Source organism: Mustela nigripes, chromosome 1 (assembly GCF_022355385.1).
Source record: "Mustela nigripes isolate SB6536 chromosome 1, MUSNIG.SB6536, whole genome shotgun sequence".
Classification (NCBI taxonomy): domain Eukaryota; kingdom Metazoa; phylum Chordata; class Mammalia; order Carnivora; family Mustelidae; genus Mustela; species Mustela nigripes.
Window position 1 is genome coordinate 90,761,030 of NC_081557.1, and position 26,543 is coordinate 90,787,572.

The window sequence follows — 26,543 nt, forward strand, 5'->3', positions numbered from 1 at the left end:
GGGTGCTGCCTGGGTGGCTCAGTGGGTTAAGCCTCTGCCTTCAGCTCAGGTCATGATCTCGGGGTCCTGGGATCAAGTCCCGCATTGGGCTCCCTGCTAGGCAGGGAGCCTGCTTCCTCCTCCCTCTCTCTCTCTCTCTCTCTCTCCCTCTCTGCCTACTTGTGATCTCTCTCTGTCAAATAAAATCTTTAAAAAAAAAAAAAAAAAAAAAAGAACACTGACATAGGGGCACCTGAGTGGCTCAGATGGTTAAGCATCTGACTTCGGGTCAGGTCATGATCTCAGGGTCCTGGGATCGAGCCCCGCCTCGGGCTCTCTGTTCAGTGGGGAGCCTGCTTCCTCCCTCTCGCTCTACCCCTCCCCCCACTTGTGCACACACGTGCCCACACTCTCTCAAATGAATAAATAAAATATCTAAAAAAAAAAAAAAAAGAACACTGGTATATTTAGGAGCTAAAGAGTGCTAGAGCTGGGATGAGACCGAATCTGTCGGGACTCCAAAACCAGTTCTCTGAACTACCACTCTGCCTCACAGCAGAGATGACAGGGGAGCACTGGACGCCAGGACAGACGGAGTCTGGCATGGGTGGGACACTGGGAGCTGAGGGAGGAGGGAGGCTGAGCAGGTCAAGAGAAGGCAAAGGGAAGAATGTGACCCCCCGAGTCTCAGTGGCTGAGCTTGGTTCCCAGAAGCCAACATGAGCACGGGGAGGAGAGAACAGGGGTCCAGTTCCACTGACCCCTCCCAAAGTCCCTGGAGCTTACACCCACCAGGACCTCAAAGGGATGGGATGAGCTGATGTAGGGCTCTCTGCTGCATCCTCTCCGAAGGGAAAAGGAAGAGGCTGGGGGAGGGCCAGCCCCTGACCCCAGGGCAGTACAGCGTAAGGAAGAGAGATTTCCAGGCCAGGCAGGTCTGGGGTCCGATGCTGACTCTGAAGCTTATAAGCTGAGGTGTGGGGCAGACATGGGGCTTCTTGGAGCCCTTGTTTCCTTGTCTATGAAACGAGGATAAGAGCCCTGGCCTGTGAGACCATCGTGAGGTTGGCATAAGCTAACCCAAGAAAGCCTCCTGGCACACACCCTCATGTCGGGAAATGCTCGCTTCCTTCCTTCCTTCCATCTGTCTTGCATCCAGAAGCAGTTGCATTTGGAAGGCAGAGAAACTCAGGGAGATGGGCAAGGGATCTGGGCGCAGGGGGAGGTCCAGAAGCTCCCCACAAACCACCAGGCTCAGGCTAGCCCTCAAGACGCCAGCCTCCCCTGATCTCCCTGCCCTCACCTCCCGCCCACTCACTTCAGCTGTCTCAGCCGCAGGCATGTGAGCTGCCAACCATCCTCCCTATTCTCCTCCCTGATTTAACAGCTTCCTCCTCCCAAATGTATTACACACACACACACACACACACACACACACACACACCCCTGCCCCATCGCCCTGTTCTGGTCTGGCTGAGAGCAGGAGCAGAGGATCACTGCCTCTGGAGCTCCAGAACCCGTGAGGACACCATCCACAATCCCCTTGCTTTCTGGCTCAGCAGAGCTAAGGCTGAGCCATAGCTGGAACCTAGAGGATAGGCTTCCTAAAACCCCTGGCTGGGTCAGTGTCCAGATCCCAGATCCTTGTATGTTTCCCAGCACGCCCACCAGACAGAGAGACCTGCAAGGGCAGCGGCAAGCCTCCCCCAGCCTCCTCCTCCCCCGTCTGAACCTCTCATTTCTCTGCCCAACCAGGGCCAGCTCTGAGTGGGAGCCCCGTCCAGTCTCCACTGGGAGCCCACGGTCGCTGACAGCTGCTGCTGCCCACCCTGCCCGCCACCCTCAGAGCCCATGCTGTCCCCACATACTGTCCTGCTGCATTCTCTCCACAGCCTGTTGTTTTGCAGAGAGGGAAACTGAGGCTCAGAAAGGTAAAGTTAGCTTTTATAGGGGATCATCAGCTGGGATCCAGTTCGTTGGCCTCCAACCCCCCAACCTGGCCCTAAGGTGTCCCTCCCCCCAGAGGATGGAGCGGGACACACCTTCCTCTTGGTGATGCTGCGGAGGAGCTCGGCCTGGCTCCTGAGCAGCCCCTGGCCCGCCAGCTCCCGCTCCTCCTCCACTCGGCTCTCCCGCTCCAGCTGCTGGAACTCCAAGTCCTCGAACAGCTTTGTCTCCGTCTCCAGGGCCTCGGCCTCCTTGAACAACAGTGACAGAGGGGGTCAGGTGGTGAGCAGGATACGGCTCCGGGCCTGGAAGTCCAGGCCACAGAGGTGGGAGCTCTGAGGGCTGGCCCCAGGGAAATCGGGGAAGGGACCTGACCCCCCCCCAACCCCCTTTCCTCTGCTTGGCTCTGCCCCTTGCTGGGGGCCTCAGCGCCTGGAGTAGCAGAAAGGAGAGAAGCACTCCCCCCATCCTGCCCTGTCCCCTCCAGGCCACAGCACCGACCCTGGTGTCCGGCAGGTACTGCAGGGCCCAGGTGGTCCCGTCCCACTGCTCTCCTCTCTTCTGGGTGGGTGGCCCTCGGGGGCCAGGGAAGGGGGGCTGGTGAAACTGACCCTTCTCAGCTGCTCCTGTAACTGTTCCCGCACTGACTCGGGGCAGTTATCGACCTGCGTCTGGAGCTCGGCGTAGAGCGCCTGGCGGGCCTCCAGGTGCCTTCGTCCCGCGGCCAGCTCCGCCCTCTCCTGGTCGGCGGGAGGCGGGGGGAGGGCGGGCACAGGGGAGAAACAGAACACACACTCCTCAACTCCGGCCCGCGGGCAGTGCGGCCGTGGGGGGTGGGGGGTGCGGCCGGGGCAGGAGAGAGAGAGCCAGCAGGGAGGGGGTGGGGGAGCAGGAAGAAGCCAAGGAGGAGCTGAGGAGGGTAAGCCAGAGGAGAGAGGAAGAGAGGGGGGGAAGGCGCGTGGAAGAGGTGATGAGCGGGAGAGGCCAGGAGCTGCCGTGGGAGACGGGACACTCGCAGGTGCACGGGCCGCGTGAGACAGCCAGAGGAGCGGGTCTCAGGCAGAAATTTTGGTCTCTTGGAGTCCCCTGGACTAGAAACTGTTTGGGGGGGGGGGGGGGGGGAGGGAGAACCCCCTGTTTTTTCTCTCCAACCCCGTCACAAACACCCCGCCTCGCGCTGCTGTTTCTCCCCCTGCCGCCGCCTGGAGACCAAAATTTCACCCTGGGGCAAAGGGTAGAGCCGGTGAGGGTTAAATCGTGACTCGCAGCGGGAGATGTTAAAGCTTGGGGCAGTGCAGGGCAGCGGGGACCCCAGCCCAACTCCCTGGGCCTCCCTCCCTCCTGCCCAAGGTGGATGTGGGGGGCTGGGGCACTGCATGCTGAACTCCAGCGGGATGAGGGTTGCAATTAGTTCGGCCGTTGCCATGGCAACAGGAGCCCCAGGAGTGGGTACAGAGAGGAGGTACATAGCTCTGTCTGGGGCGAGATGACACCTCTGAGGGCGGGAAGGGGGACGAGGGGTGGATCTGGTGAGTCACCCCTCCGAAGGACAGGCAGAGGAGAAACTATGATTACTGATTCCAAAACCAGAGTGGGGCCATGGGCTGGGGAGGAAAGCCGAGTGAACCCTCCCCACGGCCACTACCTCCTCCCCCTACCCCCCCCAACCACCTCAAATAACTGGGTCCAGGAAGAAGGCAAAGTCCTAGACTCCAGTCGATGCCAGATCAGTGAGACATAAAGTTAGGCAGCTTCCCCCAGAAATGCTGAGCTTACATGAAGTAAGTCCCTCTGTGGGATCCTGCCCCGCCCTCCCAACCCACCCACCCTCCCACCCCCCATCTAGGGAGAGGAGGACCCAATCAGCCCAGTTCCTGGGGTCCAAGCAATGCCCCTTCCTTGGACTCAGCCTTTACAACACCCTATGTTCCAGATGGATCAGGGGTGGGAGAAGGGGAGAGGCCTACCCGTTCCTACCCTCTGGCTGGCGTATTTCAATTTGGGAAACCCCAGAGGGGGAAGCTAGGAAGGGCAGCCATGGTGTGGCACAGGGAACCTGTCCAAGCCCTCCACGGGCCACGTCACCCCAGCTGCACCTCCAGACCCTCGGCTGCTCCGGAAGGAAGAGAGGGAAGGGAGGCGGATGGCTGGCGGATAGCCAGCTTTTTCCCTGTTGTGTAGGAAACCACCCACAGTCTATGGAGGCAGTGCCCAGGGGCTCTTCCAAAGGGGGGCGCTCTTCAGGCTGAGGAGCTCTCAGCCAGGCATTTCCCCCAAGCTCTACCCCTCCTCCCAATGCCCCACCAAGTCAAGTTGAGCTGTGCCCCTGTCCATTCCTTTCTGATCAAAACCCTGGAGTCCCACACCAAGAAAGGAAGGAAGCAGAATTAGGTGGGGAGAGGTCAAGGGCACAGCGGTGCCCCTGGAGTTAGTACAAAAGCAGGCGTGGCTCAGCCCTGCCTGGGTGGCACCGGCAGTTAGGGGCATGCGGAGAACCCAGGACAGTGATTAGAGGGGGCGTTAGTGCAGGCCCGATTGGTAAGCATGGAGTTAATTTTGGCACAGAATTTGGGAGTGTGGTTTTGGGGGCCAGAACCAAAGCTCCAAAAAAAAGGGCGGGGGGGAGCGGTGTCAAAGAATTTTTAAGACTCTCAAAACTGGGATAGGAGGAAGATGCTCTCAAAAAATTCAAAAGGAAAATTAATTCTTGGAAAAAATACTGTCCAGTCCAGAAAGAGGTGGCCCCTCTCCACACTCGAGCTTCTGGCATGTGGTTGAGCATCTGGGGCCTGGGGGCAGGGCCGCTGTGGGACGGAGCGCCCCCTGCAGGCTGGCACGGACTCTGACGGGGCAGGGGCGGGAGCCGGGACCACCTGGGACGGGAGGCTGCCGTTCCTGAAGGCTCTGGGGAAGCAGAGACGTGAGGGCCATCTCCCAGAGATCACATCCTGAGCACCCAAGGCATGCCCGTAGGGAAACGTTCTTTTGATGGAGGGACCCCATCCCGAACCACTTCCCAGCACCAGCCCCTCAGGCTGTGCTCACTGCCCCAGAAGTGGCTTTGACACTGCCTAGAAGGGCCACGAAGAACCGCGAATGGCAGGCGCCCAGAGGTAGCACAGAGACCCAGACAGAGGAGATCCCAGACCCCAGCCCAGCCCCTGACAGTGCCCTTCAAGCTGGTACCTTCCACAGAAGACAAGGTCCCCTGCCCCAGGCGACACAGGCACCACCAGGTCTGTAGGATGGCTGATGAGGGAAGGGGTAGGAGGCCTAGAGGAGGCACTGCCCCGCTCCCAGGCCGCCGGGAGCCAGCACGGGGCCAGGCCAGCTGTGCATTACCTTGTCCCTCTCCTTCTGGATGCCGGTCTCCAACGTCACCAACTTCTCCTGCAACTGGTCCATTGCTTTCTGCTCCTTCTGCAGCAGTGCTCGCTCAGCCTCCCTCTCCCCCTGCAGCAGTGCTCGCTCCATTTCGGCCTGGGGGCGACACCGAGGTCCCCAGCAAGGCCCGTCAGGGCGGGTGATCTCAGGCCGCTCCGGAGGCCTTCATGTTGTGCAGGGAGGAGCAAGGCCCGGGCCCTCCTGGCTCACCTCTCGGGCCGACTCCTGCAGCTGCTGCTCCAGCTCCTTCACGCGGACCTGGAGCTGCTCCACACGCCCCAGCACCTGGGCCCGCTCCTCTTCCAGGGCCAGCACCTCTCCTTGGAGCTTCGTGCCAGGGGCATCTTCATGCTGGCGGGGAAGGAGGCCATCAGCTGTGGAAGCGTAGAGCTTCCCCCATCAGACTCCGGGAATGGAGCCCCATTCCTCAGGGCTCTTGGAAGGGGTATCTAGACTGAGAAAGGAAGCCAATTCCCCTCCCTGCAAGGGAAGCCACACCCACTCAGGTAAAGGCAGCGGAGGTTCACCACTGAGGGCCAGGCCTGGAGGACGCCCCAAGGAAAGGCGGGTCAGAAAGCATCTCTGTAGCCTGGGAAATGCACCAGGACGGCCTCACTTCTACACCTCTCCTACCTAGTCTCTTCCCAAACCTGCCCCTTCGGTTACCTCCCACACATTGAGCCTTGGCCTCCACCATGGAGGCCTCCTCTGCCCCCCACTGCCCCCCAGTGGGTCGGACCCAGCCCCTCTCACCAGGTGCCCCTCGGCCCCACCTCCTGCTGGGTGCTCTGCCCCACCTCCTGCTGGGTGCTCTCCGTGCTGCTACACTCCTCCTTGAGGTTCTCCTCATCTGAGCGCTCCACACACTCCCACAGGCGCTGGGTGGCCCCTCCAGGCTCCTCGGTGTTCCTCCCAGTGGCCCCTGAAAGGCCTCGGGAGGGCCTCCGGCCTGCCAGCGCCAACGCTGCAGTGGCTTCCCCAATGCTGGGCAGCTCCCCAGCCTCAGGCCCCCCGTCGGCCCGGCTGTACTCAGCACACAGGTTCAGGATGGTCTCCAGGCGCTGGCGTTCCTGGGGACGGTGCACAGAGCAGGGCATGAGAGGGAGGGAAGGAGGAAGGTCGGGTCCTCGTGGAGCTGCAGCCAGGCTCAGCGAGCCATCAGAAGAGAGAACTAGGACCTAGGTTCTAGGGGCTCAGAAAGAAGTCAAGAGAGCCCCAAACCCAAGGCTGGAAGAAGCAAAGGTAAGGAGGGTGTCCCAGGAGCAGGGAGGAGGAACCAGGCTACTGTGCCACCTGCCCACGTGGCTGGCCCCTCCCATCTTCCTGTTTCCTTTCCCTCTTCGTTCTGTTCCGAGGGGGCTTCCTTGGGGACACCCAGCAACCCAAGCCAGGGAGCAGGCTAAGGACCACAAGGAGATGCTGACAGACACGCAGGTGCTTGGGCTGACTTGGATCCACAGCCATCTACACACACAAAGGTACACAGACACCCCCCCCACACACACACACCAGTCCTGACCCACAAGGACACAACACGTGCGTGCTCTGTGCATACACTCAGGCAGGCCCACACAGACACCAGCCCTGGCATGCACGGACGCACGCCGGCACACACTCACGCCGATAAACACAGTCTAGCGTGCAGACAGGTGGGCACGGACCTAGACAGGGTGGGAAAACAGGCCCACAGGCAGCTGGGGAGCTCAGGTTCCCACAACGCTGCGCTCAGCCTTTGTACAGCAGGCCGAACAGACCTGGGACACGGTCCTCCTCCTGCCCACCCCAGCCATAAGGCACTCAGGCAGCCCCCCACGTCTCACCAGCCAGGTGAGTTGCTGCCCCCCCTTGAGCACCCAGGCCCAGCCATGAGCGCTCCGAGTGCCTGGACCATCCACCCCCACCCCACAAACAGCCCCAGCCAGATACCTCTCCGGGGCCCATGGGGTCAAGGAGGGACCGTGCAATCACGCTCACGATCTGTGGCTCCCTCTCTCATCCACAGCACCAGAGTCGTGAAGCTCCACCCCCTCCAGGTGCCCACGGTCCTGCAGGGGACCTCAACCTCAGGGGTCCCTCACTGCACAGTGTGGCCGGGACCCCAGACACGTACCCAGCTTCTCTCCTGCTGCCTCCTCAGGTCCATGTCAAAAACAAAACCAGGAACAGAGGCTCAGCACCCGGGGAAGCTGGGCCAGTGCCCCGCCCCCGCCCCAGGACCCAGATAAGCAGCTGGCTGGAGGTGGGAAGGGCCAGGCGGGCGGCCTCCAAGATTTAAAGTGGCAGGTGGGACAGGTCAGGGCTAGCGATGAGGTGTGCCCTGCTGCCTGGGCGTGGGGAGGCTGGGGCCCTCACTCTGCCTTCCCAGATTCACTGCTCCCATTCCAGGCTGAGCCCCCAGGGCGGTCCAAGCACGCTCCTCCTGGCCAAGGCAACAACAGTGAAGACGAGATAGAGTGCCAGAAAACACTGGGATCCGGCCTCATTGCTCTGCTCTCTCCCCAGACAGGACACAAACACACTGGCCGGCGCCCTCACCTCACCCAAAGCGGTCCCAACCTCTTCTGAAAAGCCCTCCAGACAAACCTCATTTCTGGTTCTCCTCCTCAAACCAATCTCACAGTCGCTGGGCCCCCCAGCAACCCCGTGCTGCTCACAATCCATTCTCCTGTCCGCGTGTAGAGCCCCCATGAGCTCCCTGCGCTACCCACTATCCGGAGAATCCTGGCCCCCACCCAGCTCAGATGCGGCCTCCAGGACAGCTGCCCAGAGCCACACCCGGCCCCCAAATACAGCCACTTGCGCGCACGCCAATGCACACAATCACAGTCACACAGGCCTGGGGTCGCCCTTCCCTGCCACCCACCCACCTTCCCAGATGATCCTGCCTGGGCCACGGTGAGCAGCTCCCACCCATTTGAAAAAAAAAAAAGAAGAAAGAAAGAAGGAAATTTTCTCAAGAAAAAGGGGCTTTTCTAAAAAAAAAAAAAAAAAAAAAAAAAACACAAAAAAACAAGCCTTGGAAAGACAGGAGATTGCAATTCCTGCTCTGCCAGAACTTGCTGTGTGACCTTGGACACACCTATTCCCCTCTCTGGGCCTCAGCCTTGTCATCACTAAGACCAGCTTCTCAGACTGAGAGGTACAAGGCCTCACCAGAAATATGGTGCGTTTTCCTACAGCTTTGTCATAGGTCAATAACACAAAATTCAATTTATACATTAAAACAAATGCTATGTTATCAAAAAAGCAAAATTAACAAGAACTTAAAATAAAGACTTTGAGACTGCAAGCAAAGTTCATCAGGGCACCAGACCCTGGAGCTACAGGTCACTAAGGTGCCCCCTGGAAGCAGAAAAGCGGGAGAAGCCCAGGCCCTTCCAAGCACCCCCCCCAACCCGGCCAGCTGGCCTGCCCGCGCCCTGGCAGAGACTCCGCTGTGGACAGTGGTGCCTCCGCGGCATCCGCTCACCAGCCTCTCCATCTCCTGCTCCCAGAGCCGTTCTTGGCGCTGGCGCCGGTGGTACTCCAGGAGGTCGTCCTCATTGTCACTGATCTCTGTGATGCTATTTTTCCGCTCCCGAGTGACAGGCACCCGCAAGTCCCCACTGGACAGCTTCCTCTGGGCACGGGGGCTCTGGCGGGGCGAAGCCCCTGTCAGAGAGCCCAGACTGTAGGCTGGGCTCAGCCTGCCGCTGAAGCTGCCCTTGCGGGGTGCCAGGGACTCCCCAAGCGTGGGTGAGGGGCTCCGTGTCCTCCGGCCCCGAGCCCCCAGGGTCAGTGAGAAGTCCTCTGGTGAGGCCCCGTGGGCGGCCCAGCGCCGGGGCCGGGGGCTGTCTGCTACTTCTCGGGGGAGCTTGGGATCTGGAGCCGTCCTGGTGGGCATGGGGGAGAGTACCCGTCGGGACAGAGAGGGGCTCAGCGGAGGGAGCTCTCGCATACTGTCTAGGCCGCGCCGGCCCAGGCGGGGACTCTCGGGAGGCTGCAGGGTGCGGGTGGCTGACCCGTCGGAAAAGGTTCGGCCCACCAGCTGGCGCGAGGGGCTCGTCGTCAACACCCGCTCGGTGCCCGGCAGCTCACGGAAAGGGCTGGGAGGGCGGTCCTGGAGTGTGCCAATCTTGTTTCGGGGAGCAGGGACTGGAGGCTGGAACTTGGGGCTGCCAGGAATGCTGGTGGGTTGGCTTCGGGCACCGGAAGCTGGGTACTCACTCAGGCTGATGGCCACCACGGGCAGCTGTCCTCCCAGCCGGGGGCTCTCGGTGGCTCTGCGGGCCTCCGCCAAGACAGTGGCTGCAGGGCTGTCTGTCAGCAGACCTCGGAGGCCAGGACTCGGAGGCCTCTCATGACCCCCCTTCCTGCCCAACCGGGGGCTCTCAGAGGCGCGGGCACCACTCGGCCGGGACTGTGGGGGCTGCAGGGCCAGATGGTAGCTGGAGGAACGGGCGGGAACCAGCGGGGGCATGGAAGGTGCAGGCTCCTGCCCGCTGGGTGAGTGGCTGGCGCAGCTTCCACTGCTGGCCGGTGAGGAGAGTGGAGAGAAGGCTGGAGAGGTGTTCTCATAGCTGGAGCCCACAGACATGGCACCAGGGCTGGTTGGGGGGGACAGCAAGTAGCGCCCACCATTAGCCATGGGCGACAGCGGGGAAGTCGCGGCAGGCTTCTTGCCAGCAGCTCCAGGCTCCTCTAGCACCAGTGAATCCATGATCTCCTGCAGGTCCTTCTCAATAGAGCTCACCAGCGAACTGTGGCTGGCACAGGCGGAGGGTCCCCGGGTTGCAGGCTGTGCGGCGTGGTTCCCATTCACCAGGCTTTCGGACTCTGCTGTGAGAAATGCAAAGATGCCTCAGACCCTCGTCTTCAACTCTGGGGAGCTACAGGTGCACAAGAATGCGGGCGCTCTCCGACCTTCTCCTAGCAGGGGCCAGAGGAGCCAGGTGATCTGGGTGCTTCTCTGCCCCTGACCTGCTGGGCAGCCTTAGATCACCTGCCCTAAGTTCCCCTCTCTATAGAGGAAGGGGATGGGGGCTGTTCTGCCGGCTCCGACGTTTCCTGACTCACAGCAGGGTTGCTAACAATGCTGGGCACTCCTAGGGCTGCTGGTGGTGGGCTCACCCCGAGAGGAGGGTCCTCCCTGCCTTGGCTTCCCCAGCCTCCCAACCCTCTCCTTCAGGAAGGGCAGGCGGACATTCTGTAAAGGGGCTGGGGGCATGCTGTGGAGCTGGCCAGAAGTCTGGGGTGGGGGGATCCAGTCTAATAGGACAGGAGGGCCTCCCAGCTCAGCAGCGGAACCCAGGGAAAAACACAAACCCAACCTTCGGCGCAGGGCAGGAGGCGTGCCCCACACCCCTCTGTGCAGTCGGAGGGGAAGCCAGGCTGGCCTGCAGATCAGTGCCTCCAATTATCAGCCCATTAAGCCACGCCAGCAGGAGCCTGCCTTTGCCCCGCCCCAGGCCTCGCCAACCAACCAGAAGCCCCTAGAACCGCTGCCCGGAAAGTGGGAGTGGCAGGACAAGGCGAGGGTGAGAGCCCGGTAAAGCCAGCCACGGTGTGGGCTGGGAACCCAGGCTCCCAAGGGGCTCACCGGACAGCCACAGGTGACACAGGTGGACACCCGTCCCATTACCACACTGACACTTGCCATCCCACAGCCCTCTGAATGCCCGTGCAGAGTTTGGGGGCTGGGCTCACTGCTGGCCTCCTGGTCTCCACCCAGCCCCACCCCCCAGGCAGCTGGGTTCAGGGGCGCTGGTCCCCTGCAACAGGCACCAAGTCTCCTCTGAGCTTTGGCAATTCACACATCATCTGCAGCCGGTCAGCTGGGCAATCAGCTGGCTTGGTCTGGGGGAGGGGTAGGGCCCACAGACCTAATCACCAGCAGGTGGGACCCACCAGCACCTGCACCGGTTCTACCTAAGGCTTCCCTCCTCCCCCTAAGGCCACCGTCAAGGGTGAGGTTCCCAGTGGTGACACAAAAGACGCCTAGTGGTTAGGGTCCCAGACACTGAGGTGGCATCTTCCGGGGCAGTGGGGCTGGCAGAGCCCTCTGTCCCTTTGGGCACATGATTCCCCAATCCCAGCCAAGCAGCACTTCTTGGATCTCTCCCAGTAGCCAGACAGCCTGGCATCCTCCTCCCGCGGCCCAATGGCAGGTGGCAGCAAGCCTAGATCGTGGGTATTGTCCTGCCCTGACACCACAAGCACGGCTGGAAGGGGCAGGGAGGAGGACAGTCCAGGAGTACCGCCAACCCAACCCCCGGCCCCAACTGGGCGTCTACCTGAGCCAGGACTGTAGGGGGGCCCTGGGGCCCGGCCCCCTGCCGGAATCATGCTCTTCATCCACTTGGCTTCGGCTGGGTGGTTAAAGCGGAGGAAGGTGGACTGGCCCAGGCACAACATACAGCCTACAGAGAGAGCAAATGCTGAGAAGGGCAGACAGGGCTGAGGCAGCGTCACCCCGAAGCACTAGTGGGCTCCGGAGAGCCCCGCCCCCCCGCACTGTGCGTGCCACAGTGGCAGTGTGGAAAGAGCACTGGTGTGTGAGTCCCATGTCCTAACTCTCGTTGCTAGTGGTGAGATCTTCGGGCGAAGTCACTTCCCCTTGGAGTCCGGTTCTCTCGGTAGAGAAACGAGGACAGAACCACGGACCTTGCAGAGTTAGTAAGACAATGTCTGAGACGGCGTCCTGGGATCGGAGGTTCTTCAGAGAACACAGTCGCCCATGTCCCCCCTAAGCTGTACCAATGATCCATCCATCTGCCCCTTGGGCGGAAAAGTCAGTCTGAGAGGCAGCAATTTCCAGGATCAAAAAAAGCTCTGAGACAGGGGACAGGGAAAACCCATGAATCAGTTAGATGCCCCCCAGAGAAACCAGAATTTGCTTCCTGGCTCCCACTCCTTATCACCCTCCTTATCATTGCGTGGCCTAGGGAGAGCCATCACCCTCTTTCTCTCGGACAAAGCACGCTCTGGCCTGACGTCTTCCCGCTCCTTGGTCTTCTCTGGAATCCAGCCAAGCCGAGGGCCAATGGGCCCTGCCTCAGCCAAGCACATTCCCAGGCAGCAGACACAAGCCCAGTCCTGCCCAGTAAGTGTGACTCCATGGAGAGGAGAGGGTGTGTGGGCGCCAAAAATGTAGCCAGGGGCACCAAGAGTGTGCACAGCAGCAGGTGTGCCCACGGGCACCTGAGCCTGGCTCACGGCACTCCTTCTCCTGGACAAGCCACAGGATTCCTGCAAAAGATGCTGTGTTGGGAGACACCAGAGGCCAGGGCCCTCTACAACCACCCTCTCAGCTTGTCCACACCCATGCCCCCAGCCTATTGACCCAATCTGGTGCCACTTGGCACCCCCGAAGCTTCATGCCAGTCCGAGCTAAGACTGGCAGGGAAGTCTACATTCCTGGACGCTGAGACAGTTCAGCTCAGGCAAGCCACAAGGGCAAGGGGCATCCAGGCCACATGGATACCGTGGCAGGCCCCCCACTGAGAAGCTCAGAAGCCCGCCCACGCTGGTGGGGAAGGGGCTAGCCAGCAGAGCAGTCCCTAGCACATAACCGGAGTGGGCAAAGCCACCCACTGCTCCGGCACGCCCAGAGGCTCTCCCAAGCGGTGGGCACCAACAATTCTAGAGACTGATGGGTGGTCAGGCGAGAGGGGAGCCTACCCCACCAAGCCACCAATCAGAGGAGCTGATTCCAGAGTAATCATAACCGGAATAAATAATAGCCAACCCCACTTACACCTAATTACAACCACAGCTGTTTCAGAACAAGTCCTGCTGGCCCCTCCCCCTCCTTTCAGCCCTTTAACAAGCTAATTAATAACGAGTTCGCAGGGTCTAGACAGACCCACTCAATTCTAGATTGATGGTGAGAAGGGGTGGGAAGGGGTGGGGTAGGGTAGGGTGGGGGAGGATATGGGAGCCTCATCACACAGCCCAGTCTGGACAGAGGTGTGGAGCCTGAGTGGATTCCAGCCCATCCTGCCAGGCCCACCCAAGGAGGCAGTGGGCACCCAGGGACCCTCAGCCCTGGCTTCTACAGCTGAGAGCTCCCTGCCCCCTCTTCTGCCCCTCAGCCTCCTGCCCTGAGGGGGTGTGGCCTGGCTGCCTCTAGGCTATAAATAGGTGATGCCAGGCAGCAGAGCTGGATCTGTATTAATAGAGCGGGCAGGAGGGCAACAGGCCTCAGAGCAGCTCCCTCCTGCCCAAATTAACTTTCTATTTGAACTCAGGGGCCCCAGGCATGGCCCCAACTCTGGTCCATCCTGCCCCAAGGGCCTGCCTAGCCTGTTTCTGGGAGGAAACCTCCTTGGGTCCACTCCTGCCCGGCACCTCCAAGGGTCAGCCACTCAGGGAACCCCAAGAACCTCTCCTCCCCGTTAAAGTTGTGGTCCGAGCCCCCATCCCCAAAGGGCCCAGCTGTGTGTGTGCAGGTGGGTGGGTGAGAAGCTGCACATCTGGTGGGGGGGGGGGGGTGGAAACCAGGGCAAAGGGGAGGGCGGATCCTATCTCTGAGAGACACGGAGGGGAAACACCACACACGAACACACTCTCCTACAAGCTCGCACATATACCCGCTGCCAGAAACACCCAGAGAGGCATACAGGCTCCCGCACTCGCGGGCTGACAGGCACAGCTCAGCTGCCACACAAACGGAACGGACCGGCCAAAGGGAGGCTGGGGTGCGGGGAGATGCGAGGAAGGGCCCCCGCCCTTCCATCAGAGACCCCTCTGGGCCCAGCACGGGCTTTCCCCGTCCCCATCAGGACCCCTCTGCCCCTTCCGGAGGCGGGTCCATGGAGGGGACTTCCGAGCGCGGAGGGAAGGCGAGGTCTGGCCGGCCGAGGGGTGGCCCCGAGCCCAGACCTCCCACTCACATGTGCAGGGCACACATGCCATCGAGTCTCACAGCCCCCCCCCCCCCGGCTCCCCAAGGTGAGCCAGACCCCCACACACACCCGCGGTCGAGTCCCCCCACCGCAGCCCGCAGACGCCCCTCACAGGCCCCCGCCCCAGCCCCTCGGCGCCCGCTGCCCGGGAGCGGCGGCCGGGCGGGCGGAGCACTCACCGGCGAGCCCGGACCTCCGCAGCGCCGGCCCCCGCTAGCTCGGGCCCTCGGGGCTCCCCGCCTGCCCCGGGCCTGCGAGGGGGCGGGCCGACCTCCCGCGCCGCGGGCCCCGGGCTCGGAGCAGCCAGCCGCCAGGCAGCCAGCAGCCGCCAGGGCCCGGGGAGGGGCGGGCCGGCCACCGGCGGGGGAAGGGAGCCAGGGAGGGAGGGACAAAGGAGAGGAGGAGGGGAAGAGGAAGTGATGGAGGAGAGGAGAGGGGAGCGGGATGGAGAGGGCGGGGCGGGAGGGTGCGGGTGGCCAGCGGCCCGGGGACTCCGAGGCGGTGGGTGCGGGAGCAGAAGTGAGACCGGGAGGACAGGTGCGGGGGAGGTGACGGAAGGAAAGGTAAGAGGTAAGTGGAGGCCGGAGGGCGAAGCGTCGTCGGGAGGCAGGAGTGAGGAGAAGCAGGGTCTCCCTGAGAGCCCTCTGTGGCTGGCCTCCCAAGAGACCTGGGAAGGGGCCAGCTCCGCTGGCTGGTCACCTGGGGCCAATCACACCCTCTGGCCTCAGATCCCTTACCTACCCATGAGGAGGTTGTCCTCATTGACAGCAAAGGTTAAGCTCTGACATTCCATGGCTCCCGGGGCTCCAGCTAGGTCACTAGGATCAGCTCCTGCCCTCCCTGTGCCACTGTGACAAGGTCACTCCTGGGCTGGGAGTTCAGGCCCAGGCTGGGCAGCACTGAGCCTCCCTCCAGTTTCCATCCTAAACACCTCCTCTTCTGCCCCTGCTCCCACATTCCCAGCAGCTCAGCTCACCTCCAGGCTGGACCAAGGTGCTATCCCTTCCCAGCCAGCCTGCTCCCCTGGGGCTCCAGAATCAAACCTCACCTCCTCCCAACCCCTACCACCAGTCGTGCTAGTCTGCTGGAAGAGCTCTCCCACCCCAGTGAGGCACCCTCCCACCTGGAAAACACAGTGCCATCTGCCTCTGGACAGCTCATTGTCTTCCAGAGACCTACCCTCTGGACACCAGAACCTTAAGGGACACACTTTCTCAGACGTACTCTATATGCTCAGAGCTCCCACGCCTCACACACACCAACACACGGACACCACATCTTGGCTGTGCACACTGACACACACAAACACACTGTCTCTGACACGTGCTTATTCTCACCCCCATAATACCCCTCTTGGTTACACACTCATTCAGGCACAGACATCCTTCCACTCAGTCCCTGGAGAGACTCTGGAATCAAAAGCCAACCTCCTTAGAGAAAAAAATCATTTCCCCACCCTTGCTAAACACCTACCCACATTGCCATACTCCACACACGCTCACGCACACACGTATCTCACTCTCCTGAAGGAAAATGGGAGAACCATGTAGGGTTAAATGCAAAATAGGGGGAGGCTTTAACCAAAAAAAAAAAAAAAAAAAAAAAAATCTGCTCAGGAAGAATGATTCATCGGTCTGGAAACTGTGACAGCCAGCTGGACAGACCCAGACAGACACGGAGGATACCCGCCAGTGAGAAATAGGGCAGGAGGCAGGCACAAAGAAGGGAGCAGCTAGGAGTCTTTTTGCTTTTTCTCTCCTTCTTTTGATCCTTATCTTTTAGCAGAGCACAGTTGGAAGCTTCACTCCCATTTCACAGAAGGAATAACTGAGAATTGGGTAGGAGAGGAAGAGGCTCAGTGTCCTGGATCCCAGAGGGAGCCGGCTGGATTACTCAGGAAACCCAGCTCCCCGACCACATTCCAGGGAGCTCCCCCGCTTCTGGCCTTCACACAAGACCCTACCCACCAATGAAGGGCTTAGGGAGTGAAGGAGACGTGGAGACTAGGCTGGCAGGGAATGCTGGGAGTGGACAGGGACCTACTGTCTAGACAGCCTGGGCCCTGAGCCGTGTGGCTTTCTGGGTCCTCCCCTGATCCGTCCCCTCCCAGAGCTTTCATGTGGTCTGGCGCTGTGGTCCCAGGGTGGGGCAACCTCAGCCCGGTTGAGATTCCTTCTTGGTTGAGATTCCTTCTTATTTTCTCGCTCACATTCCCATTTCCAGCTCTTGCTCCATAAAGAAGAGGGCAGCACGAGGTATGCCAGAAAACCGGGGTAGGGAGGTGGAATCGGGCTTGTCCTCGCTTCCCTCCCGTCATGCTGCAGTGTCCATGGCTTTAGTGAGAGCCAAAGGCCAGCTTCTGCTTTCTGCCTGCCCCCCACCCCACCCCCAGGCCCAGGCAAGGTCCTGCTGGAAGAGCCTGTCACCGCCATCTCTACTCCTCCTGACATGTGCCTATCCAAGTTGCCTCTGGCTGGCACAATGCCCAGAATGACGCACCTATGGACGGCCTGGCCCAGCTGGAATGGGCTCCTTGTTCTTTGTAGGGTAGCCCTCTGTTTTCAAAGAGGAGGGTCCTCCTATGCGCCTGGGTTGGGGAACGAGACAGGGAACCCGATCCTGCTGTACATATGCCCACAGACAGGCACGGGGCCAGCGAGTTCTCAGATCCACCTGGAACTACGTACATGGACACTCTGGTACCCTCCGTCCCGAGTTCACCCCCGTCCCCCACTGATCCATAAACACAAGGAGAGGCACAAACAGCGATACACAAGCCCTGAATCACAAACACATCCGGAGATATATAAACACACTCCAGTTACACAGACACACAGAGATAGCACACGCACACACCCCCCACCACCCAGTTTCCAGGGAAACGCACTCCCAAGAATGTCCGGAGTGGGGCCAGGCAGGGCTGGGCTTGGTGCCTTGCTCCAGAGATGAGACAAGGAAAGCCTCAGCTCCCGGGAGCCCAGGGGAGGGGGAGTGCTAGGGAGAAGAACACCCGTTCCTTTGTGCCTCTGCCTACCCCTCCCGGGGCTGCCAAGCTCCTGAGACAGGCAAGCCCAGACAAGGAGGCTGTGGGAGTGGGAGGGAGCAAAAGGGAAGGGGGTTTAGGGTCAGAAGAGAGTGGGAGGGTACATACTTGACAGGGTGGAACCTTGGCTGGGGAAGAGTTAGGGGTCACCGGGGCCACAGGAAATGCCTAAGAATTCCATCTTGACCCAGGTGCTCCCTCTTCTCAGGGAGCTAGAGGATGCTCTGGGCAGACTGCCCAAGAGGGCCCTTCAGAGCATCCGTTCCTGCACCCTGCTCACAACACACATGTGCGTGCCCACGAATGCCAGGGATCTGGGGCTGGGGGAGTGAGCTCCGGGCTCTCTCTCCAGCCTCCTTTGAACTCTGTCCCTCCCTCTCCCTGTTGCTGGACCAGCTCACTTCCACACACCCAATCTCCAGGAAGATGTTCTCTGGGAGGCTGAAAGGGACTGTCTCTGGGGGACCTGGGTCCCTGAAGCCACGTGGCCCCCTCACACTCCCAAGGGCAGGAAGAAAGGAGTAGGGCAAGTTTGGGTTTCCTGGGTGAGCTATGAAGGGAGCAGCGTCTAAAGAGAGCTTAAGGGCTATGAACAGAAGGACAGAGGGAAACAAAGGAAGGAGGGGGATTTCCACTGCTGAGGAGATTTCAGCCAGTAAGACAACGGGCAGGACATTAGTCCTCCCGCACAGAGTCAGGCTTGGCCCACAGCTCCCATCCTCACGTCAACGCCACCTCTGCCCCCCACCCCAGGCCTGCTTTTCCCACTCCTTTAATGTGACAATTCGTTGTATAAATGGATGCCCAGGGCAGACACACCCGGTCTGTCAAAGCACCACCTGGGCTGACCCCTGAACTGCCCAGTCACAAGAACAAGGAGCCCGGTTTTCAGAGCCACCTGACACAACAGAGTGGCCTGTGGCTTTGGGGAACAGGGTGCTAACCATATTCATGACCCCAGAGCTACTGCGGATGCTGTTTTAACGGAGCGGCCATGTCCTCGGATCTCACCTTTGCTCCATCCCCATCCGGAGGGAGCGGCCTCCTTCCCCACCTCCCCGCCTCTTTTCAGAGTGACCCCCTCTTGGCATCATGAAACAACCCCATGGTTGTCCTGTCATTCCAACTGCCCTCCCTTAACCATCTCACTAATGACCTGACAGAGCACCACTCTGCCTGCCCTTTGAATGAGGTCACCAGGACGTCTCCCCTCCCCGCCAAGAAGTGACCGGAGAAGAAAAGCAGGCTGAAGACAAATCGGGATCCTAGAGGAGTTGGGGGTGTTCTTGAGGCACATGGAGAGGCCCCTGAGCCTCCCACTGGCTCTGTGTTACCATGGCAACCGCCACAGCAGGCTCGCACCCCCCCAACGCCCCTAGCCCAGGCTTTTCAACAGAGACCATTGCCTCCGCCTCCCGCTTGGGGGCAGCACACCTTACCCTGAGTGAGCCGGGTGGGCTGCCGGACAGGGAGCCCATCGATACTGCAGACGTTGCCACAAGGGTGGAGGGTGAGGGTGCCCCGCACGTTCTCGATGTAGCAGTGCTCTGGGGCCAGCCCAGGACCCTGCAGGGAGATGTCCCTGGCTGCGGAGCCAATCACCGTCTTCCCTGAAGACAGAGGGCAAACTGAGTCCCAGGCTGGGCCAGGAGGGCGGCCAAGGAGACAGAAGCCCACCTCCTCCTGCACAAAGGATTGCTGCCTGCCACCGGCCACCCTTTTGGGGCCCCTTTGGTGGTGTCCCCCTTTGGTGGAGAAGGTCAGTGGGAGAAGCTCTGGGCAGGCAGAGAAAACTGGCTCACAGATGGGGGGACCCAGAGGACACAGAGCAGCCAGGCTCTACCGACAGAGAAGGGGAACTTCTTTCCTGCAGACCTTCCGTTAGTCCCTCCACCTCCTCATCCCCAAGTCCTCTTCCTCCTTCACCCTGCTCTCCTGCTCCCCATCTCTTCCCCCCCACTTCTGCACCTGCAACCCCTTGCTCTCCCTGGCTCCCCTCCGTGCTAAGGCTCTCCCCCTGGCAGAGCCCCTGGGACTGGTATTTGGAGAATGTGGGGAATGTAGAATCACCCAGGCAACAAGTGCAGCCAGGGGAGAAGCAAGGAGGCCAAGGAGGCCAGGCAGAAGCCAGCAGGGGAAGGGGGCCGAGCCAGGGCCTTATCTCAGGAGGTCGTTCCCCCCACCTCCCAGCCCTCCATGCTCCACAGGTAGCTGCTCCCACGCCAGGCATAGGCCTGGGATGGGGCCCCTTCCTTCTTGGCCACACTGGTTGCTAAGAGCAATGGGCTCTCCTGTTTCAGTACTCTCCTCCTTGTTTCTAAACTAATCTTTAATCCCAGTCATGGAGCCAGATGATCTACCAAGGGGGCCAGGCAGTCCAGGGAGGCCAGGACAAGGGGGGCAAGCTGTTGGCGCGGCCTCACATCTGGGGGAGGCGATCAAGGCTGACAAAGGGCAGAAGGGCCCCCGCGCGTGCCTGGGATCCAAGGCAGAAATGTCTTTAAGGACCAAGGGGTGGCGGAGTGGAGGGGCTGCACCCCCAGACTTACCTTCCTCCAGAGGCAGAAGGGTGATGGCTGTGCTGAGCCGCCCACTGCCCAGGCTCACCAGATGTGGTTTGTCCGTCTGCACTTTCAGCCCCTTGCCTGTCTCAATCAAGTCCAAGGGCCCCTTCTGCAGGGGGTGGGGGTGAGGGATGAGCAGCATGAGACCCTTCAGGCCAGAACCCGAGCCCCTGAACCCCATTACACCGGCACTCCCTCCGGCACCTGCCCTCTCCGAAGGGCTCTGAGGGTGTCGAAAGGCTCAGCCCCAAATCGTGCATGGAGCATTATTACACTAAATTGAAATGAGATCTGAATCTAGGCCACTAACTTGTCCCACTGGATTTCTCAAGCGTTGGCTTAACTGCCCCCTTTGTCTATTAAGACACAAAAAAGGAGAAAGTGAGAGGAGCAGGTGGGTGCTGGAGAGGAGAAGGGGCTGCTGCAGAGGAGGGCCAATGCAGACTTGTCCCTGTAGACTTGTCCGTGGCCATCCCCTTGGCCACTGCTTGCCTCCGGGAAACTGAATCACAGTGGAGGACAGAGCCTGGGATCCAGGAGAGAGACACAGCCCAGGGTCAGTCTGTAAACCGGCTCCTGACTTCTAAAGGGTATATTCTGGGTGAACCAATTAACCTGATTCAGATAAAGCCTCAGCTGTTAATAGGCTTGGGACCTGGGAAAGGGTGGAGAGGAGCTGCTGCTCTCATCCCTGGGCGTGGCCACGGCTGGGGCCACTGCTGGGGCCACGGCTGGGGAGAGGAGCCAAACCCACCCTCTCCAACAGCCCTCTTGCCCCTTGGCCTTGACCTGCTCACCTTTACCATTGCTTGGGTCTTGCATCCAGGGCCTCCCTGGTTCCTGTTAAGAGCGTCCATGGTCCTGGGGCTCCACGGCTCCTGGGGACACAGCAGAAGGCAGGTGTTGGCAGGGAGGCCAGGCGGGGGGGGCGGGGGGGGAGGGAATAGGGTCTGTGGCCAGCGGTGGTGGTACCTGTCACCCTCATTCCCTGCAGGCTCATGCAGAAGAAAAAGTGGAGGGAGCTCAGAGGCAGACACCCAGCACACCAGTCCTCACCCTTGCCACCATAAGCCAAGACCCCTAGAGGCCCTGCCTGTATGTCTATGCTTTCTTGCCTCAGAAATCCAGGAGCTAGGCTTCCGCTGCAGAGGACGCTCAGACATCTGGAGCCAGAGGTAAGGTGGGGAAAATCTACCTCAGTAAGGGAATCCAGGGTCCAAGAACTCCCCGGGGGACACCGGTAGCCAGAGACACCCCCCCTAGGTGGGTGATATTGCTGAGGCACTCCCTTCCCCAAACCCTCTCCTGCCTTTCCCTTTGTCTCTTTTCCCCCAGGGGTCCCCACAGGGTGTCTGCTTAAAGGAGACACCACAGGAAGAACTCAGCCATTCCTGCCTTCTGTATGTCTCAACTCCTACACCTTCTCTTCCCCAAAAAGCAGTCTCGCCCCCAGACAATCAGCGAAAAACCCCTCAGTGGTGACTAATAACAGGAGTACAGTTTTCTAGGTTCTTCATCTGATCTGGTGTGGTAGGAAGCTTAGGTCTTTAGAACCGAGGGTAAAGTAGATTCGAGAGCCAGAACTGAAGCTCTTTCCACGCATCCCTTTCTCTCTTCCTCACGGTTTTGGTACCTTTGGGTACGAACGTGGGCCCGTCCCTTGATCATCTTGTTAAGGTGACAAGTTTCCCATTCGATGTGGACATGGGGCTGGGGATGACTGAGAGAGAGTGGCTCCAGGTGGGAGGGAGACCCAGGAAGGCAGGGTTTCCCTCCACTTTCTCTTCCAACCCTCGACCATGGCCTAGTGACTTAGGAAGTGAGGGCAGGAGCCAGCATTCCAAGGAGTGCCTGGCCCCCCTGGCCCTGGGGCCCAAGGACCTCAGCCTTAGAGAGTTACTAATTTTACCCTCCCAGCTTCCACCCTTCCGGACCTGGACGACATCATGTCCGTCACCATGTCCACCCAAGCTGGCGGAAGAAAAACCGGAATTGGGCCTGGGGCCCACCCCAGCTCCGCCGGGGAAGAGGGAAGGCAAAGGCGGTTAACCTACACCGAGTTCCAAGCCGGCCTGGCGCCTCCCCAGGAGATCTGGCTGTGGGGAAGAATTTCCAGGGTTAGAGCCTGCCTGCTGTCCTGTTTCCTTACACTTAGGGGAAGCCCTCAGCATTCTCCGAGGAAAGGGACGTGAGAGAGTGGGTTGGCAATAGGGAGTTTACTAAAAGAGGAGTAAGAAAAGAAAACAAAACAAAACAAAAATAATGGGGGAAGAAACAGCATCACCATTTAGTGGAAAGAGATTTAGGCTGGGATGCAATAGCCTTAAATTCTCACCCTGACTTTATTATTTATTAGCTGCGGAATCTTGGACAAGTTACTTAAATTCTCTGAGTGTCAAGTCATTCTTTATAAAAGTGGAATAGTGACTTTTTCACAAAAGATTGTCTGGATTAGTGCTTGCCTGTGGCTAAGGGTAGATGGAGAGTGACTATAAATGGGCACAAGATTTCTTTTTGGGGTGAGGGAATTGTTCTCAAACAAAACTGTAAATATACTCTAAAAAATCACTGAATGTGCACTTTAATTAAGTGAATTTTATGATATATATGTTATACCTCAATAAAACTGTTTTTAAATTTTTTTAAGATTTTATTTGTTTATTTGACAGACAGAGATTACAAGTAGGCAGAAAGGCAGGCAGAGAGAGAGAGAAACCAGCTCCCCGCTGAGCAGAGAGCCCCATGCAGGACTCAATCCCAGGACCCTGAGATCATGACCTAAGCCAAAGGCAGAGGCTTAACCCACAGAGAAACCCAGGCGCCCTATTTTTTTTAAAGATTTTATTTACTTGAGAGAGAGAGCAAGTGAAAGCACAAGTGGGGTGTGGGGGAGGGAAAGGGAGAAGCAGACTCTCCACCAAGCCGGGAGCCCAAGGCAGGGCTTGATCCCGGAATGGGAGGATCACAACCCCAGCAGAAGGCAGACACCTAACTAACGGAGCCACCCAGGTGCCCCAATAAAACTGTTTCTTTTCTTTTCTTTAAGATTGGAGAGTCAGCTCTTATATTAAATGACACTGTGTGAAGCACAAAGCTCCGTAAACATGCCGGTTATGAGTATGGGTTTCAAGATCTAGAACAAGTCCCTTCACCCTTTTCTTTTTTTTTTTTTTTTTAAGATTTTATTTATTTATTTGACAGACAGAGATCACAAGTAGGCAGAGAGGCAGACAGAGAGAGAGAGAAGGAAGCAGGCTCCCCGCCGAGCAGAGAGCCCGATGCGGGACTCGATCCCAGGACCGTGAGATCATGACCTGAGCCGAAGGCAGCGGCTTAACCCACTGAGCCACCCAGGCGCCCCCCTTCACCCTTTTCTATCAAGTTCGTCACCATTACCCTGTTCATTTATTTACGCCAAAGAATTTCAAGCGGAGATAAAGATTGTAAAAAAAAATAATAAGGTTGATGGGGAACAAGACTGATGCGAGGAGAGGAAGAAATAATAATGTGAAGGAGAGGGGGAGACCAGGAGGGAGGTGTGAGGAGAGACGGAGAAGATCCGGAAAGATGTAGAAATCAGCATGTTGGAGGCCGTGGCCCCAGCTCAGAAACCTAACCCAGGTGAAGCGCAAAGCTACACCAGACCGACGCGTCCCGGTCGCACAAAGGGGCTGTCCCGCGGCCACCTGGGGGCGCGCTCTCCTAGGACCCCACCCCGGGCCGGGATGGCGAAGCGGCGCTGCGCCCGGGCGCCCTCAGCTGCCAACCCGCTTCCGTGGACAGGGCTACCCACCACCCCCGGCAGTAATTACCCACTCGGAGCGCCCCGCCCGGCCCCGCTGCCAAAAAAAGGCCCCTGCGGCGCAAGGCTGGCTCCCGGGAAGGAGGGATGCGAGGGAGGCGCCGCGGTCAGCCCCGGCTCTCTGGAGCCCTCCCGCACCTCCTGGGGACAGGGCGGCAGAGGCCTGGGAGCCGGGAGCCGCCGTGCAACAAGGGGGGACCTCGTGGCGGGCGAGGCCGGGGCTCCCGCGGGTGACCCCGCCAAGGCCCGGGCCCTCCGGCCTCCTCGCCCGGCGGGGACGCGTGGGCACCGAGGCCACGCGGGATCTGCCCGTCCCCAGACCTCTCGGCCTAGTAGGTGTCCAGAGTCACCGCTTGAGGTCTTGGCACCCTAACTAGGGTGAAGGTAGGCCCGAGCAAGGGCCGAAAAGGTCTGTAACCAACAGGCGCTGGAGGAAGTCCAGGCTCCAAATCGGGCCCCAGGCGAGTCCCCGAGCGGTGCCTTGCTCCTGCGCACCCCGGAGTCCCCCGGGGCCGCTCCAGGCCTCACCTGTGGCCGGTGGGGCCAGCCGGACCCTCGCCCCAGGCGTCGCATGGCGGTGGCCGGAGGCCTGCGTGGCCGAGCTGGGACCCTCTGCGCCCGCCGCCGCCTTCGCTTTCCCGACGCACATCCGCCCTCAAGGAAGGGCGGCTGGCAGGGAAGGAGTCGGGACAGGAAGGAAACTGAGGCTGGGAGCCCGGAGGGCGGGGGCCGGGGAAGGGCGTGGAAGGGGGGATATGAGGGCTCAGCGGCGGGGCAAGGTGGGTAAGGGGAAACGCAGGGATGGAGGGGCGGGATGGAAGACGGAGACTGAGGGATTGAGAGAAAATGAGAGCTGGGGAGATTGTCAGGAGGGGAAGAAGGTGGGGAAACTCTCCGCGGGACTCCGAGCTGGTGGAGACGGAGGGACAGCGAGGCGGAGGGCCTGGGGGACAGAGAAGGGGATGGAGAGACTGAGAACACGGAGGTCGTCGAGTAAAGGGGACGATGGCCAGGGGCAGCCCTAGAAGGTACAGAGGGCAGTGGAGGTGGAAATGGAGGGACGGGGAGCCAGGGGAAGGGAGGAGCAAGGGGGCTGAGGGCAGCCGCGGCCCTGAAGTTGGGGCGGGACCGCAGGTGAGCGGCAGAGGCTCCAGGGGGCAGAGCCAGGGAGAGGCGGGAGTGTAGAGTGGGGCTCCGGTTCTCCTGGGGGAGAGGAGGGAGTGCTGGCGAGCGCCCCTCTCCGAGGTTGCGGGCGGGGTGGGACTGCCGCCGGGGCGCGGCTCCTCGCTGGCCCGGAGCCTGTGCTGCCCAGGGCCGCCAGGTGGGACAAGGCCGCAGTGTTGGGTCGCCCCGCCCGCCGCGCACGCGGGACAAGCGGCCTTTCTTTGGCCGGGCGGGGAGAAGGAGCCGCTTGTTTACGCGGCCGGGGAAGGGGGCGGCCGCTCAGACACCGCCCGCTCCCCGCCGGGCAGCTGCGGGAAGGGGGGCCCGAGGGTGCACAGGAGGTGCGAGTGTGAGCGGCAGGGTGTGCGGACGGGAACTGCGTGAGCGCGGCGGGCCTCGGGTGTGAGCGCCGGCTTCGCGGTGCCGAAAGCGCAGCGCGTGCGGACTGCGGGCGGAGGTCCCGGCGTGCGGGAGGCTGCCCCACGCGCGACGGCGGCCGATACCAGGGCTGCGCGCGCGGCCGGCGGGCGCGCGCGTGGGTGACACGGAGTGGGGCGCGCGGTGCATGTCGGCTGCGTGGGATGCCTGACGTGGTGGGGAGCTTGTATTTGTGTGCGAGCGGTCCGATGAGTCAGCCCGGGAGACTCCGGGACGGTTGAGCTAACGGGACCAGAATGCAGCCCCGCCCCGGCTCCCTGGGTACCCCGCCGGGCCAGGCCCCCGCTCATCCCAGCACCCGCGGAAGCGTCTGCTGGAGCCTCGGCAACCCCGCGCCGGGCAGCCCCTCCCCGGCCCCGACACCCCCAGCCCCTAGTCCCCCGCCGCCGGCCCGCCGGTACTTCCCCATCCCAGAGGAACCCGGATGGCTGGCTCAGCCCCCGCCTCGGGGAACTCCGTTAGGGATACGAATCCGGACCCTACGGGCGTGGCAAGAGCCTGGGGCTTCCCTCTCCTAAGCGTGCCCCGTCCGGCCTCCCGGACCCCTAAAGATGCGGGTCCTCGGAGGAGAGCTGGGGAGACCCGGGACGTGCCTCCCGTCTCCTAAACACACCCAGGATTTGTCTCCCGGATTCCCACCGCCTCCGGGCTGGACTCCACACACATTCCTCGTCCATAGAGGCGGCCTGGCTGGGGCAGGAGGGGAGCTGGCCCAGGAGGGTCCCCTCGCCCGGTGCAAGGCTCTCTGCCTGCGGTCGGCCGGAGAGTGGGAGGAGTGCGGCGCGGGCGGACGAGACTCCACGAGTGTCCGCCCGGCCGGCCATCTGGGTGCCTGCAGGAGAGACTGGCTGGGGCAAGGACCAGCGTCCCTCCCGGGGAGGAGCGCGAGGGCCCCCTCTGGCGGCTGCGTGGACAGAGGCTCCGGAGGGCAAAAGCAAGCAGCTGGCAGAAAAGCCGCGGAGCCGGCTCCCCACAAAGCCCCTTTCTATCGCCCCCCACCCCACTGCACTCACCTGGGGCGCCCCCTCCTCCCACACGGTTTCTTCTGGGCCCCCCAGCCCAGAGCTGATCTGAGGGCTCCCGCCAGGCCCTGGGACTTCCCCTTATCCAGTCCCAGCAGCGCAGCCAGCGAGACCCACGGGTCTAGTGGGAGAGAGCGTCCTTACCTCGCGCGGGGAGAGGGGGACACGGGTTCCCTCGCCTTGCTCGGCCGCCGCGGCCTCAGGCTCTGGAGGACACTGTTGCTTTTCCCTGGGAGCCCGCTGAGTGGGAGGAGAGCGAGAAGGTCCCGCCCCCCCCAGTCCCCGCCCCCGTCCCCCGTCCCGTCCTGCCAGGCC

General features: G+C 60.9%; 1 protein-coding gene and 1 long non-coding RNA gene across 21 annotated transcripts in view; one reads left to right on the top strand and one right to left on the bottom strand.

Moving 5' to 3' along the window:
• PHLDB1 (pleckstrin homology like domain family B member 1) overlaps positions 1 to 26,543 on the bottom strand; it is a 46,972-nt gene that overhangs the window by 19,156 nt on the left and 1,273 nt on the right. For 8 of the 20 annotated variants that reach the window (XM_059416103.1, XM_059416070.1, XM_059416067.1 and 5 more), the window contains 10 exons: positions 20,600 to 20,680; positions 19,788 to 19,911; positions 18,678 to 18,848; positions 11,583 to 11,708; positions 8,780 to 10,128; positions 6,084 to 6,380; positions 5,521 to 5,661; positions 5,269 to 5,406; positions 2,538 to 2,666; positions 2,022 to 2,177 (listed from right to left, as the gene is read on the bottom strand). In XM_059416103.1, coding sequence (XP_059272086.1) covers positions 2,022 to 2,177; positions 2,538 to 2,666; positions 5,269 to 5,406; positions 5,521 to 5,661; positions 6,084 to 6,380; positions 8,780 to 10,128; positions 11,583 to 11,708; positions 18,678 to 18,848; positions 19,788 to 19,911; positions 20,600 to 20,680 — 2,712 coding nt within the window. Of the gene's footprint in view, positions 1 to 2,021; positions 2,178 to 2,537; positions 2,667 to 5,268; positions 5,407 to 5,520; positions 5,662 to 6,083; positions 6,381 to 8,779; positions 10,129 to 11,582; positions 11,709 to 14,374; positions 14,475 to 18,677; positions 18,849 to 19,787; positions 19,912 to 20,599; positions 20,681 to 24,132; positions 24,548 to 25,819; positions 26,039 to 26,372; positions 26,469 to 26,543 lie in introns of those variants that run through there. The other 12 variants (XM_059416085.1, XM_059416076.1, XM_059416071.1 and 9 more) reach the window with 7 other exon arrangements.
• LOC132027396 (uncharacterized) lies at positions 14,554 to 21,848 on the top strand. Its single transcript, XR_009407145.1, has 3 exons — positions 14,554 to 14,765; positions 20,797 to 20,977; positions 21,720 to 21,848. It is a non-coding gene; the product is annotated as an uncharacterized LOC132027396 (long non-coding RNA).